The sequence below is a fragment of the Phalaenopsis equestris genome, unplaced genomic scaffold (assembly GCF_001263595.1).
Source record: "Phalaenopsis equestris unplaced genomic scaffold, ASM126359v1 Scaffold000399, whole genome shotgun sequence".
Taxonomy (NCBI): Eukaryota; Viridiplantae; Streptophyta; class Magnoliopsida; order Asparagales; family Orchidaceae; genus Phalaenopsis; species Phalaenopsis equestris.
Genome location: NW_018164841.1, coordinates 958,092 through 973,940, shown reverse-complemented (window position 1 = coordinate 973,940; position 15,849 = coordinate 958,092). Strand labels below are relative to the sequence as shown.

At 37.1% G+C, this 15,849-nt stretch overlaps 1 protein-coding gene across 1 annotated transcript; it reads right to left on the bottom strand.

The window, feature by feature from the left end:
* Window positions 1–12,591: 12,591 nt before the first annotated feature.
* Window positions 12,592–15,454, bottom strand: LOC110026755 (pentatricopeptide repeat-containing protein At5g04780-like; the record flags this gene model as incomplete). The annotated part of the gene is given in 1 exon segment (XM_020727856.1): window positions 12,592–15,454. A coding segment is annotated over 1 exon segment (2,761 nt), but the record flags the coding sequence as incomplete, so codon positions are not given.
* Between the last annotated feature and the right edge of the window lie 395 nt (window positions 15,455–15,849).

Below are 15,849 nucleotides of genomic sequence, written 5' to 3'. Positions count from 1 at the left end.
CACCACAGCACTTCGCCGCAACTCTTCACCGCAACGTTCCGCAACTCTTAGCCGCAATGTTTCGCCGCAACACTTCACCGTAATATTTCACCGTAACTTTTCATTGCAACTCTTCACCGCATCGTTTTGCCGCAACGAGAAAGAAGATCTCGTTGTTTGCCTACTACGCAGGATGAGGACGACTTTCTTCTTTTGGGAAATCCCGGATCACCTTCTAGGCAGGGACGGAGACTCCACCGTTTTTCTCCTCTCCTTAGCCTATTTATAGGCTGAAAAACCCCCTCATATTCATGATAAAATTAATTAGTCATTAAAAAAAACAGTTATTTATTAAAAAAAGAAAACTTTTCATTTCATATTCCTTCAATTTTTTAGCCTTTAAAATTTTGTTTTTATGACTGAAATTAATTAAAAAATAAATTAATAAAAAAAAACTCTTCACATTTTGTGATTTAAAAAATATACATTTAAAAGTCTATTTTTTATTTAAATTCTGCTGCAATCGTGACCCTTAGAATTCTTTAATTAATTAATTAAATGACCCGTTCTTTAATTAATTTTGGCTGCTTTGTGGCCCTCGGATTCCTGCTCAACCCGTTCAGCTACCAGAGGCCCGTTCAACATTAAATGGTCTGTTCTTTAATTAATTTCGACTGCTTTGTGGCACTTTGGATTCCTGCTCAGCCCGTTCAACTGCGGCCCGTTCAACATTCAGCTGTCAGGAGTTCAGATCAGCGTTCAGCCCAAGAGACCCGTTCAGCTACCAGAAGTTCAGAGGCCAGAGGCCCGTTCAACGTTCAACTCGGGAGTTCAGAGGCCCGTTTAGCGTTCAGCCTCCTTCGGGCCTCCTGCCCCACTATGCCCCACAGGTTTAATTAATATATATATTGAGTTGGGAGGGATTTGATCCCACGCCACCTGTAAAGTGGCAAAAAATGAACTATCAACTTAGTTATGCTCAATTTAATATTCTATTCAGAATAAATAATAATTTTTTTTATATATTGATTGTAATAGAGTATATATATTTAAAGTTTTTATGCATTACAAAAATGAAAAGTCTATATATCTTAATATTTTCGGACGAAAAAGAAATGGTTTCGCTCGAAAATAGAGGGGCAACTGAAACGTCACTAACAAATTTTCATCAGCCAGCATAAATCTCGGTGCAATTTTTTAAACAAGCAACATTCAAACTTCGATTAAGAGCCATCCAGAGCTTCGATTTCAACAAACTTATAGTCAAACTGATCGGCTTGATGAGACGGACTTAATGATATAAAAGTCAGTCCAATCCGAGTCAAATCAAGCCCAGATCAAATCATTAAACCACTTTTGAAGGATTTCCGGAAAGGTCAAACGAATGTCGAATCTAGCGAGCTCATAGTTGAATCGAGCATCTCGACAAGACGAATCCAATGAGCCCAAGATTGGTCAATTCCAACGTCGTTACGACACTCAAATGTCCATTAAATGTCATCTGATCAAGGGAAGCTCTCCGGACCATCTGATCAAAATGGTTAATATTCCTGCATTAATTGCACTCAAAAACACTATAAATAGAGCCTCACCCCTCACACGAAAGGAGGGGGCTTAAGAGAGAACTTAAGGCTTTGAAAAAGAGCTCAAGTCCAAGATCATCCTTGTCATCGTCAATCACCGTCGACCACCACTAACAGTCGACCATCACCACCAAACTCTGTCAACCACCGTCGGCCACCGTTAATCACCGCTGATCACCACTGACCTCTGCTGACCACCGTCGACTGTCATCGACTTTCGTCATCCACCGCTGACCTCCATCGACCACCGCTAACCGTCACCGATTAATGTCGACCACCACTGACCTTCGACCATCTCTGCCGACCTCTATCAACCACCGCCGGCCACCGTTAATCACCGCTGACCTCTGCCTACCACCGTTGATCGTCATCGACTTCGTCAGCCACCGTTGACCTCAATCGACCACCGCTGTCCGTCATCAATTACTGTCATTCACCACCGACCTTCCTCGACCACTGCTGACTGGACTTCGTCAGTCGACGTTGTGACTTAGAAACCTAGTAACCCTTTCCCGCCTATGGGACAAGGGGCATTTGTAATCATCAACTTATAATGGATTTTTACAACTGGGTCATCAGGCTCCGTAGTTTTTCCCCTTTATGGGTTTTCCACGTAAAAACTTCTGGTGTCATCACAGTTTGATTCATTTTCATCTGAGTGTGTGTTGAATCTTTGCGCAATGCTAAGACGATAATCCATTACTCTACCGCCACGAATTTTCTAGTACACATCAAGAATTATGTAGCTAAGAAGTAAATTTTATATATTTTAGAGCTTATAATCAACAAATTAGTACATTTAGTTAGAATTGCTAAATTATTTATTATATTTTTTATATGAAAATCTAAATTCTCGTTTGAATTTTTAGCTCGTTTATTAGCTCATTTGTGTACTTGTTCACTTGTCGTAAATAAATATAGTTTGAACATTGATAAACTTAAACAAATCAAGCTTGAACAACATATGAAAGCACGACACAAGTTCAAGTCAAACATAATCAACTTATATTATACCAAGCCAAGTCTGAAGAATGATATACTCGGCTTGGCTCGATTACAGCCTTAGAAGCGCTCATCCAGATACGAGGAGAGGGATAACCTGAGCTTATCACCATGATGAAACCTACTCGAGAAGCTACCCCCTTGGGTTATCCAGTTGCTTCAGAGATATCCGACGGTCTCCCAAAGTAACATTAAGAGCTAATGAAACATATTGGCCATCCCACAAGATCTCTTCATCTAAGAGCAATCTACCTATTGGATTACGATGATTCACCTTCTGCTTTATAGCCTAGCTATGCTATGTTGACAGAAATCTCCCATCAGGGATTGGGGGTCGACAACCTAGCATGCCAATCGATCAACAAGACTTAGCTAATCAAATTAATCCTGTCAAAATCCCATCCAGTGCAAGATTAAGCGACCACAGCTCTTATTAGTCTTTCGGATCGACACCTCATTTACCCATTCAACTTAGCATTTTCCAAAGCCTCGCTAATCTGGTCGATCGACAACATCTATCAATGTTAGCTAGCTGACATCACCTACCAATATCTCGCCATCCCAGCTAGTCAAACCAGATAACAACCAGGCTCTAGGCTCACACACGTAAAATACCTAAAATAAGCTTTACAACCTTAATTAAAGTAGAGACATAAATGTAATTTCACATATTGTATTCCCTTTCTCTATAAATATGAGATTATTTTATGAATAGAGGGTTACACAATTTATATACTTTTATTGTTCATTTATCTCTCTTTCTCTCTCTCCTATCTCACACTATTCCTTAGGGGTGATTCACTGACAAATAAGGAATCAACATCCTAAAAGGTGCAGTGAGCATGAATCATGCCACCAACAATAAGAGGACCAACACAAGGAGAAGAACCGAGGATTAAGCTCAGCTTGTTCAAACCCGAATCAATGCAGTTTGAAGGAATAGTAGCTTGGACAACCTGTAGTCTAGACGACTAATAGTTTGGGAGATCATCTCTCTGGATGACCTGCATTCTTGACGACCAACCACCTGGACAAACTGCAGCCTAGATGAACTACAACATGGACGACCAATATTCTAGATGACCAGCAGAGTAGTCTGTACAACTCGTAGTTTAGATGCAAGCAACCTATATGACTAATAGTTTGGATGATCCACAGCCTAGTGAACTTCATTCAAAACCACCCGCAATAATTAAATTGCATTTCTGTTCCAACTTATGTATTTCATTCATAAAAATGATAAGTAAAAATTTTCTAGTTATGCACATAATCCTAAGTCTTACTGACACTTGGGGAATAAGTTATGTTTAATATATGGTCAACATCCGATCAACTTTAGGGGTACTCGGGCGACCGAGTGGCGAAAATTATCTTCAAGCAACTGTTTATATCACTTTTTGATGTCACATGTATAAGATGTCTGCTTGAATAACATGAGAATATATTTTGAAGCATATTTAGCTTCTCAAAGCTCAAAACATCCATTTGAGACTCTCTGGTGCATATTGGCGGGCATACGATAGGGGTCATTCTGGTAGACTTTGACTTCCATTTAGATGAAGGTCGGTCAACATTTGGTCTGTCAGATGACTTTGACCGAATGGCAGATTTCTTGCAAGCGATTGGTTGATTGATGTATGCTTTCTAATTTTTGGACTCTGGTTGTCACTTAAGTGAAGGCTACTCAGCATTTCTTTATTGAACGGCTTCAACCGGACCAATCGATCTCATTCAACACAACACATGTAAAGAGGGCTCAAATTGGCTTAATCGTCGGTGAATATATCCAGATGACTGACATGTATTAATTTTATGCGATTTCACCTACGTTATACCCTGCATATTACATATTTTTTTTTACTTATTTATCACATATTTACACTTGAGAAAGGCTTTGGTTGATATTATGCAGGATATAGTGTTGAATATGAACATTTCAGAATGAGAAAAACCAACGTAAAAGCTGCCTAAAGTGGCGCGCCCATGACCACACCAAGTAATTGATAGCAGCGGCGTGACCATGCTTAGATCTGGCGTCACCATGCTAGAAATACTTATCTGTGGTTTGACCACGCCGTGATCGGATGTGACCACACTGCTTGATTAAGAAGCCCAGGGTGATTATACCACTTTTTGTCGTGACTACGCAAACAAAATGGGAAATTATTTTGACAAGAAATTTTCTTACCAAATTCATGGATTAAGCTATAAAAACATTCTGGGGCTCTTGTTGGCCTTTGGAGGAGAGGAGAGTTGAAGACAGCTAAATAGAGATTTTGGAGAGTTTTCCCTGAGATTCTCTTTCTCTCTTGAGGTTGAGGTGCTAAGGGAGTTTTCCACCTTTTTTTCTTTGTATTTTCTTATATTTTCTAAAGAGGTTATTGTATGAGATATGAGTTCAATGGAATATTTTTTATGTGCTCTTTCCAACATGCATAGCTAAATTTGTTTTTGCACTCATGTGAATCATGAAATTTGATTTTTTTTGTGGATTTCTCGGATGATTTCTTTCCATGTAATGTTTTACTAAGGCTTCGGGGCTTTTTCATAGTTGTGTTAACTATAGAGTTTCATTTACTCATAATCTGATCAATTAGAATGTTAACATATTTCATGATCTGTGACTCCTACTTGTTGCGTAGAGAAACAAAATGATTAACCACAAAATTTAGATAATAATTGACATATTGTATATGGATTTTGCAGCCTACCAAGGGGAACAAAACATATTAAAGGGTTCTTATGGGGATTGAGGAAACCTCAATTTCATGGATTCTAGCCTTCTGATGATATAGACATAGGCATAAGGAGGACTTCATATCCCTGTTGACGACAATCACATAGGGGAAAGTCTAGGAAAATCACGAATCACCACTTTATCTAAATCACATGGTTGTACACCTCACACACCTTGAAGAAGAATAGAATTTCTCTGTCGATGTTTTCCATATTTTTTAAACACGTTAACTTTTGTTTTCACTTTTATGTAGAATTTTTAGAAAACCACATTTTGTTTGTGATCACGCTAAGCTAGGTTTAGAAGTATAATAAACTAGAGATTTACCCCCCAAAATAATTCTTAACACTTTTCTCGTGGGATCAATACACAGTAATCTTTAACTGCATTATTACTTGACACGTATACTTATATTGTGCGGTCGGCTTACTTTGTGAGAAGGTTTCAACCTTCAAATTGTTGTTGTTGTTGTTGTTGTCAGGGAAATGCTTTAAAGAAGAGTTCTGATTTTACGAGAATTTTAGTTGAATTGCTGAGAATATAGGCTTAGTAATTTTTATTTTTTTTCTTTTTATTGTTTATTTCATTTTTTTTTTTTTTTGCACTTGTATTGTTGCTACGTTTTTCTTGCAGATGTTGAAAAATAAAAAAAAATTGAAAAAATAAAAAGCCAAAAAAAGAAAAAAAAATTGAACACTTTAAAATGACAAACCCTAGGAAAACCATCTTATACCTTTTTAGGAGTATACCAACCCCATGATGGTTAGCTTTCACATGAATTTTGAACACTAGGTTTGATGAACCATATTTCATCACCAACAACTAAAGTTGGTTAACTTACCAAAACTTTAATTAGACTATTAATGAACCTAGTATAGGAAACAAACACTGGTGGTGCCTCCAAACCAATCATGTAGAAAGTTGGAATGGCTGGGGCAAGGACCACATTTGCCATACTAAACCTTGGGAAGTCACCTTGAAACCCCAATTTAGGGAGGATAACCTGTTGTTAGAAGAATTGGTAGTAAATTTGAAGAATGAATCTAACACCTGCACCCAAAGTTGGTCGGCCTACCAAAGCTTCAGTTGAAACAATAATAACCATAGTGTAAACAACTAACAATGGGAGAACACCCAAGTCGATCTTATAGAAAGTTGGGCTAACCAGGATGGTGAGTACTTTGAAAAAAATGAGTATTGGAAGGTGTTACAAAGCTAGGCTAATGTCCTTAGAAACATAGAAAATCAAGTTTGACAGTTAACTAACCTATTAAGAAATGACCCCAAGGGATGTCAGGTGTAGAAGAGGGCCATAACTTTGAATCCGAAGAGTTGATCCCGAAAGAGCATAGCTAATTGGATGAATTTGGTTGGATGGTGATTGAGGAAGAATGTGCTCTTCTTTTCAAGGCACCCCCAAGCATTGTGAGGGATATAGTTGAGCCTATAGTATCACTCATAGGTTTGCCCCAATGAGAAGAGTTCAAAAATGGTCATAGACAGGAGAGTGACCCTGTAGAATTAGATCCAAAACCTAACAAAACCAACAGAGAACCCAATCCAAAATTTAGGTGACATTAAATTATCTTAGGGACCAATTTCTTCTAACTTGTGAGGAAAACACTGATATGAGAAAAGAAAAATTAATTGAGAGAATTCTTTATTTAGAAAATACACTTAAGAATGATCATCTAAATAAATCCTCTACATACTCTTGAGAAGACTACCATCGAACTGAGATGAAAATGTTGCAAGAAAAATTAAAATTTGAGGACTTAGTAAAAACTTCAGGACCAACAAAATATTGGGTAATTGATCGGGGATTACTAAAGTGGAATTTTGATCTTGGAGGGTGCCTTTTTTGTCAGGCTGATGATGTTAAACCAAATGCTATCTTGAGAGACTACTCAAGTGTTAACTTATGTGTTAAACATGTTTTTACTTTCTACCTGTGTTTTAAAATATACTTTGAAATTTGTTTTAATTTTGAGTCTTATCCCTCTACAGAGTAGTTAATCCTAGATAGTGGGATAGGAGTCAAGAACCTCAATTTTTGCTTTTGTTGTACTTTTGTACCTCTTCTAATTTATGTATTGTTACATATTTCACATGCTAGTATTTTGAAATTATTGTGACTGCTCATCTATTAACCCTTTCCTGCACTTACTTAATGTACCCATGTTTATTTTTATGTGCATGTTACATATGTTATTGAAAAAAAAAGTTTGGGGAAAACTATTTGCCTTTTTGCGAGTCTAAGAGTAGTTCACATAACTCAGTAAAATATTTAATATTAATAAGGTAACTCCTACTAGAAATTCTGATTAATTCAACATGCTTATCAAATATTCTTTTAAAATGGAAAAATGACATTTAGAAAAGATTAACCTTAATGTTTTAATAATTAGGTTTCAAAACTTAACAACTTCTAATTGTTCTTAAGGAAACTTCAAAATTATCAATAAGTTGTAATTAAAATATTAAGTAGCAAACCAAAGATGTTTTAAATCTTTTCCATTTTTTTTAACCAATTAATGTTGTCTTAATTTTTAACTAAAATGAAAACTTAAATGAGTGACATTAGACAATCATTCTTTTGAGATTTATTGCTTAAAGAACACTAACCATCTTCATAATTAAAATAAAAGAAGAAAAATGTTACCGACAGATATAATAATTTTCAGAAGAAAGAAAAAAAGAAAAAAAAAACAAAAAAAGAACAAGACAAAGTAAAAAAAGTAAAAATCCTATAGAAGCTTGAGGTTGACACAACAAATTTAAAGAAATAATGAACCGGAGGGTGTCTAGTAGAACTTAGGTGATAATACTTTTTCATGATTCTCTAATGAAACATATTTAGTGTTATCCTGATGAGAAAAGTTAAGTAGGATTAAGTTAGGTAAATTTCACTGAAATTATGTTAAATACATTAGAGGATAGTGAAGTTATTTTAAACATCAATTTAAGAATATTTGGAAATTCTTAAGGGCAGAACGAAGGAAATTAAAGAAAAGATTAAGTTATTAATCATTAAGAATAATTGACCCTGAAATGACATTTAAACACTTTTATTTGATTTTGATGAACAAACTGACTAGATTGGAAACCTACATGAGTACTTGTTTTTCTCATGGGCCTCTCATGTTACCCCAACTGAGTTATGAGATTACTTAAGGGCAAGCAATGAGGTAAGTTTGGGGGTGTTGACATGCATCAATATTATGTTATTTCACCTGCATTTTACCTTGTATTTTACCTATTATTTTTAGGTATTTATCATAGATTTACGCTTTAGAAAGACTTTGTTGATGTTGTATAGGTTATAGGTGTTGAATATGAACATTTTAGAATGTGAAAATTTGATGTAAAAGCGGCCTAAAGCGACGTGGCCACACCTAGGAGAGGTGTGGCCACACCAAATGATCGATAGCAATGGTGTGACCACGCTACCTAGATTCGACATTACCATGCCAGAAATGCAGACCCACTACGTAGTCACGCTTGCGACATGGCCATGCTAGTACAGGCGTGACCACACTGCTCACTTAAGAAGCTCGACGTGACCACACTAACGGAGTGGAAATTTATTTTGGCAAGAAATTTTCTTACCAAATTCATCAATTAATCTATAAAGACATTCTTGTGTTCTTCTTGGACTTTGGAGGAGAGGAGAGTTGGAAACCACTAGAAAGAGATTTTGGAGAGTTTTCCTTAGGATTCTCTTCCTCCCTTGAGGTTGAGGTGGTATTGGTGTTTTTCCATATTTTCCATTTTGTATTTTTTCAATATTTTCTAGGAGGTTTTGTATGAGAGAGGGGTTAGTTGTTGTAGAAGAAGGAACACTTGGTATTATAAGTTTTTACTTTCTGTTTTACTTGCAATGATGAGTTCAATGGAAAGTTTTTCCCTCATTCTTTCCAATATGTGTAGCTAAATTTCCTTTCGTGCTTTTGTGATTCATGACATGTGATTTTTGTGATTTTCTCGTATGATTTCTTTCTCTGTATATTTTCGTAAGACATTAGGGTTTTTTGTTGTTGTGTTAACTATAGAGTTTCATTTATTCATGATCTTATCAATTTGGATGTTAACATATTTTGTGATCTGCGACTTCTGCCCATTGCACAGAGGAATGAAATGGTTAACCACAAAATCCAAATAATAATAAACATATTTTATCTGGGTTTTTCAACTTAGAAAAGGGATTTGAACAAATCTATGAGATGTCATAGGGATTGAAAAAGTCTTAATTTCATGAATTCTAGCATTTTTTTACCTAGACATAGATATAAGGAGAGTTTTCTATCCCTGTTGACAATAATTACATAGTGGAAATTTTAGTAAATCCATGAATCACCACATTACTTAAATCACAGGGGCGCGAGCCTCACACACCTTGAAGAACGGTAAGATTTCTCTGTCATTTTTTTCTCGTCTTTTCCAAACACGTTATCTTTTGTTTTCGCTTTTAAGTAAGATTTTAGGAAACCATCTCTTATTTGTGATCATGCTAAACTAGGTTTAGAAGTATAGTAAACTAGAGATTTGCTGCCCAGAATAATTCTTAACTCTTTCCTCGTGGGATCAATACACGATAATCTTTAATTGTATTATTACTTAATGCGTATATTTTTGTTTTGTAGCTGAATTACTTTGCAGTAATTTTTAGTCGTCAATGACCTTGGATCGTAAAATGGATTGATTGAGCGCTTTTGAAAACTTCATTATTACTTAGGAAGGACACTCCATATTTTTGAGGTTCTGTACACTAGCAAAAAGAATGTTAATTGAGGCACTTAAATAAAAAAATTAAAATTTAAAAAAAAAGGAATTATGTATATATTCTTTTCTTTTCAGCCAATGCCCTAAGGAGTGGGATGTTGTTCATGAGAGGCCCTAAATGTTGAATCCAAAACTATCTAGGAGATGCATCTAAGGGATAAAACGCTGAAGGAAGAGAGAAGGAAGAGAGAAAGAGAAAAGAGAACAATATTAGAGTAATGTACAATAAATTTTTGTAACCTTTATTCATGAAATGGAACATTTATTTATATGAATGAGTTTTCGTACAATTACATGATGTACCTCTAGAGTACGCAGGGGCGGCAGTGGTATTTCATTCTATACATAAATATGGCACATGGGGGCCACAAATCTCCAGTCGGAAGGGGCCGACTGGCCACTAAGTCGGGCGGCTATGAGGTTCGGTGGCCATTAGGCCAGGAGAGAATTACTCCTGGAGACCCCTAGGTTGGGTGGCTACCAAACCAGGTGGCAGTATGCTGGGACTGGTGCCAATTACTCTGGAATAGACGGTTTGTTTTGTCCATTTGGTCTTTCCTGGATGGAGAGCGTCAGATTTGTATTCATGAGCCTGGTCAGTTAGACTTCTTAGAAGTCTAACTCCTCTTATTTGCCTTCGAGGTATTATCCTCCCGGTATGAGAAAGTTGGGCGCGCAGTTAAGGGTAGTCATTGGAGGGCGACCTCTATATATCTTTAAGATTCGTGCAAACACATTTTTAATGTACAACTTTGAAGTTAGATTAAAATTATAACAGCTAAGTTAAATATTACATATGCATTGCAGTAAGAAGTATGATATGGTGATTAAATGACTTTCTATTGGCTCTTTTGATGATTTGTAAGCTTATTGAATTTAATTTTCAATGTGAACTAAGGCATTATGTGTGTGTGTGTGTGGGTGTGTGTGTTTTTTTTTTGTTGGTGTGAAATATAACTGTTTATTCATCCATACTAAAAAGTTGATTTTGAAGCTACTATTATGATGGATATAGTGAGCATTTCTTGATATTTTTGAAAGATTTTTAAATTACATGGAGAGCATTTTGCAACCTTTTAGTATATCAAATTTAGAATCTAGGCACTTGGCATAAAATTCTTCTAAGCATATTTCAAACTCAAAGTTTTAAGGTGCCACAATTGAACTAGAATCTATAAAATCATATAAATAAAAAAGAATGCCAACTAAATTATGCTTATTTTGCAATTTCATTGACGTGCCCATTCAAGAAATATAATTTTCATTTTTATCTCTCCCAACATGATGCTTGTGAATAGCATAGAATGAATAGAGCTCATCATGCTATCCATCCTTTCAATAATATTGTTAACATCATAAATTTATGGTCAGTACTCATGCAAAATGATTTCATTCGGAGTTTTAAAATATAAACAAGTGAGAATAGCAATGAATAATTGATCAATATTTACCTCATTTAATTTTCATGATGCTAGGAGTCTCAAAAATAAAGGCAATGTGTGACATGTATTCTTTATCCAAAGCCTTTTTGATAAATAATATGTTGGGATGAAGTTTATTTGTTGTATGGTGAGTTGCTCTCTTAAAATAATACAATGATAGAACACAAAAAATAACCCCCTGATTTTGTTAAATTGATAATGGCATTTCTTGCAGTATACTCAACAAAGACAAACTTATAATAAAACACTAACACAATTATTTTTATAAGTAGTGACATCAACATATAACAATGCTGTTGTAGATAAGCCAATTTATCTTATATTCTCATGCAATTTGTGCAGAGTTTTTGGTCGATGCATTACTTAAAATAATTATACAAGTTTTATTTTGAAGATTCTAATATGATAAAGCTTTAAAAGTAACTTCAAATATCAATCAAAATCACTAAAATTAAGGAAGATTTACCTGCATAAAACTCACTCAATTCTTATGCACTTGCACATCTGACAACATTTTTGATGTGGTGTGAAATATTTAGGTTGTATAAATGTAAAACAATGATGTTTAGTTGTTAGATATGTAAATGCATAGGAATTCGGTGATATGCATGTAAATGCCCCTAAAATTACTTATCTAGATTGAAGTTTCCAATCAAAACTTATATAATTTATGTGGTTTCACATAAACAACAATTCAGCTTGTAAAATAAAGCTGATTTTCAAGTGCTATGCGATCATTTGATTTTCTTCTTTAACTGGAAGCTAATCAATAACTTCAAGAGTCATTTTTGACTAAATTTTGGTCAAGAAATTCTAACTAGATATCTTCACAGAATCAAAATGGTGGCCTTTCAAACTTGACAGTTTCGTCCCATGGTTGAAGCACTCATTCCAAACATTGGTTGGAGAAAATTAGGGTTTATTATTATTATTTTTTACTTTTCTATAAATATTATGCAACAAGCATTGTCTGCAAATGACACGAGTGACCAAAACATAACGCCAGCTTTGGACAACATCCAGCTAAAACCAAACCAGAACTACCAAGAGTTAAAAAGATGTGTGAATAGATTCAAATCTGTAAATGCTAAAAGTCTTCCAAAATATTTAACAAAAGATTAAAAAAATTCCATGAAAATTAGCATCAAACGAATGCTACTATAAGTATTCACCAATAATCCCCACAAGAGCATGCCCCCTCCTGAAAATGATGGAATCTGTTGATGTCCCTAAGAATTATTTTCCTCTCAGTTATCTTACAAATAAACTTAAATGCCTCATGGCAATCTCTACAAACCCTAAGGTTCTTCATGATTCTAATGGGAGCGCTCGCAGGGGTGCTTATCAGCCCAAAGGCAACTGCAAGCTTTTCACTATGCTGTAGAAGAAGAGTCTCCTTCTCCCACTTCTCCACATAATGGAGGTCAGTTTCCACCAAAGGAACATACCCAGCTTTGTTCATCAAATCACCCAATTCCTCCAACTTAGCATAAATCTCTTCCCTCCTCTCATGGCTTCTATCTCCAACAAAAAAGGTGTGAACTTTGTCTTTCACTTCAATCCAACTCACCCCAGGTTCCTTCTTCACCATGGTTTCCCTCATCAGTTTTCTCATGCCCGCAACTTCATTCCACATTCCAGCTGAAGCATAAATATTGGCGAGGATCACATGTGTTCCAGACTTCTCTGGCTCTAGAATGAGCAGCATCTCAGCTGCTTTCATGCCTATTTCAACATTGTTATGAACTCTGGAAGCCCCCAGCAGAGCCCCCCAAATGGCAGCATTTGCTTCGAACGGCATGCTTTCGACGAGCTCCATTGCCGATCTCAATCTCCCCGCACGGCCCAAAATATCAACCATGCACGCGTAATGTTCCAAGGTTCGTTCGATGCCGAACATCTCCTCCATCGAGTTAAAATATTTCTCAGCCTCTGTAACCAAACCACCATAGTTGCAGGCACAGAGAACACTAGTTAGTGTAATGTGATTGGGAGGCACGCCTTCATTGAGCATTCCATAGAAATAGTCTAAGGCCTTCTTTCCATGGCCATGCTGCGCCAGACCCCCAATCATGGCGGACCATGAGACGATTCCCCTCTCAGGAATCTCAGAGAAGGCTGAGGTTGCATCCTCTATGCTTCCACACTTAGCATACATGTTTACAAGCGCATTACTGGCGAAATTATCGAGCACAAAACCCATCTTAACGACATGAGTATGAATCTGTTTGCCTTGCTCGGAGGCGGATAGGTTTGCACAAGAGTTCAGAAGGCTGCTGCACACAAATGAATCTGGTTTTAGATCCATTTCGCGCATCGCATGGAACAGCTTCATGGCTTCCTCACCTTCCCCGCTTTGTGAAAGAGCAGTTATCATTGATGTGAAGGAGACTATATCACCAGAGGGACATTCATGGAAGGCTTTCCCTGCATCTTCTAACGAACCACACTTTCCATAAGCATCAACAAGACCATTTGCTACATGTTGGTCCAAGAGAAACCCGGCTTTTATCGCAAGAGTATGAGTTTGTTTACAAGCTGTGGATGCCTGTGAATTAGCAACAGACTTAAGAACTGATGCCAGAGTGGTCCTGTTGAATCCAAATCCATCCTTCCTCATGCTTGAAAAAAGTGAGAGAGCTTCTGAATCATTATTGTTGTGAGAGTAACCAGAGATGATGGCATTCCATGCAACCAAATCATGAACTTGCATCAAGTTGAAGGCTTTCAATGAGTCGCCATTGTGCTCACACTTTGCGTATAAATCTACGAGCCCGACGCCAATGAAAATATCGGAATCGTTGCCAGATTTGATCATAAAGGCGTGAATTTGCTGACCCAAATCCAACATTGTAGTCCCAGCAGAAGCCTTAAGAATGCTAGATAGAGTGAACTCATTAGGTAGCATTGCTGACTCTTTCATTTGGTTGAACAGGTTCATGGCTAGAATATCCTTCCCCTGAAGAACACAACCGGAGATGAAAGCATTCCATGAAACAATATCAGGCTGAGATATCTCTTCAAAAACGAGAGAGGCAGAGTCAATATCCCCCAATTTTGCGTAGAAATCCAGAAGTGCATTAGCAGTAAATCTGTCGGATTCGTAGGCGAGCCGAATCAGATAACCATGAACAATCCTCCCACGATCCAAGTCATAAGAGCCCGTGCAGGCGTTTAAGACAATAGAAAAGCCATATTCGTTTGGCCTCATTCCAGTCGCCACCATATCTCTAAAAAACTCAACAGCTATATTGTGCTGATCGTTCTTCACATAAGCAGAAAACAATGCGTTCCAAGACACCACATTTCTGCCGTTAATGGCATCGAACAGCTTCTGACAGTCGAAGATCTTACCAAAATCAGCATAAAACATAATAAGGGTGTTTGCCACAAATGGGTCAGATTCAAATCCAGCCAGAACTGCGATGGCATGAATTTGACTGCTGGCAGTGAAATCGGACAAGGCCGAGCAGGCCTTGAGGACGGAAGGAAGAGTGAACTCATTGCAGCCAACGCCGGAAGATCGCATCTTGGAGAAGGAAAGCAGTGATTCCCGCCATTGGCCGTTGCGGGTGTAAGCAGAAATGAGGAAGGACCAGGATACGACGCCAGGTTGGGGAATTTCGTCGAACAGTTTGAAGGCGGAGGAAGGGAGACGACAGTATGAGTATAAAGAGATGAGATGGTGGCGAATTGTGTGGATGGAGAAGAGGATGCCGGATTTGATGAGATTGGTGTGGATTTGGGTGGCGGCGAAGAGGGACTGAGCGGAGAAGAGAAGGGATGATATCGATGATGGAAGGTGCGAGGAAGGAGAGTTGGACGAGGTTGAGGATGTGGAGGTGGGTTCAGCATCTAAGAAGAGAGAAGATGCGGTTTGTAGGGATTTGTAGCAAGAGGAAGGAAGGGGAGAGAAGCGAGAGTGGCGGGGGGGGGGGGGGGGGCCGCCGCCATGAATGCAAGATCCATGAGGAATAGAAAGCGGGGGCCGTGGGGCGAGGAAAATGTGAACAGTATGACCGGGGAGAAACGCTAGGCAATTTAATTTTAGGGGCATTTGCATACATACGACCAAGTTCTTATTTATTTACATTAAATCTCCTAAATATTTTATATCGCATAAGAAATATTATTATTTTAATTAAAAAAAATAAAACATATGGATATATAAAAGGTCACAAATATAAAATTAAAGTTTAGGTGTTAGATATGTAGTTGCATAAGAATTAAGTGTTATGTATGAAAATATTCCATTATTTTAATAGAGTGTTATTTCATTAGATAAATTTAAAATAAAAATTTATTTTAAATATTTTATAGAATA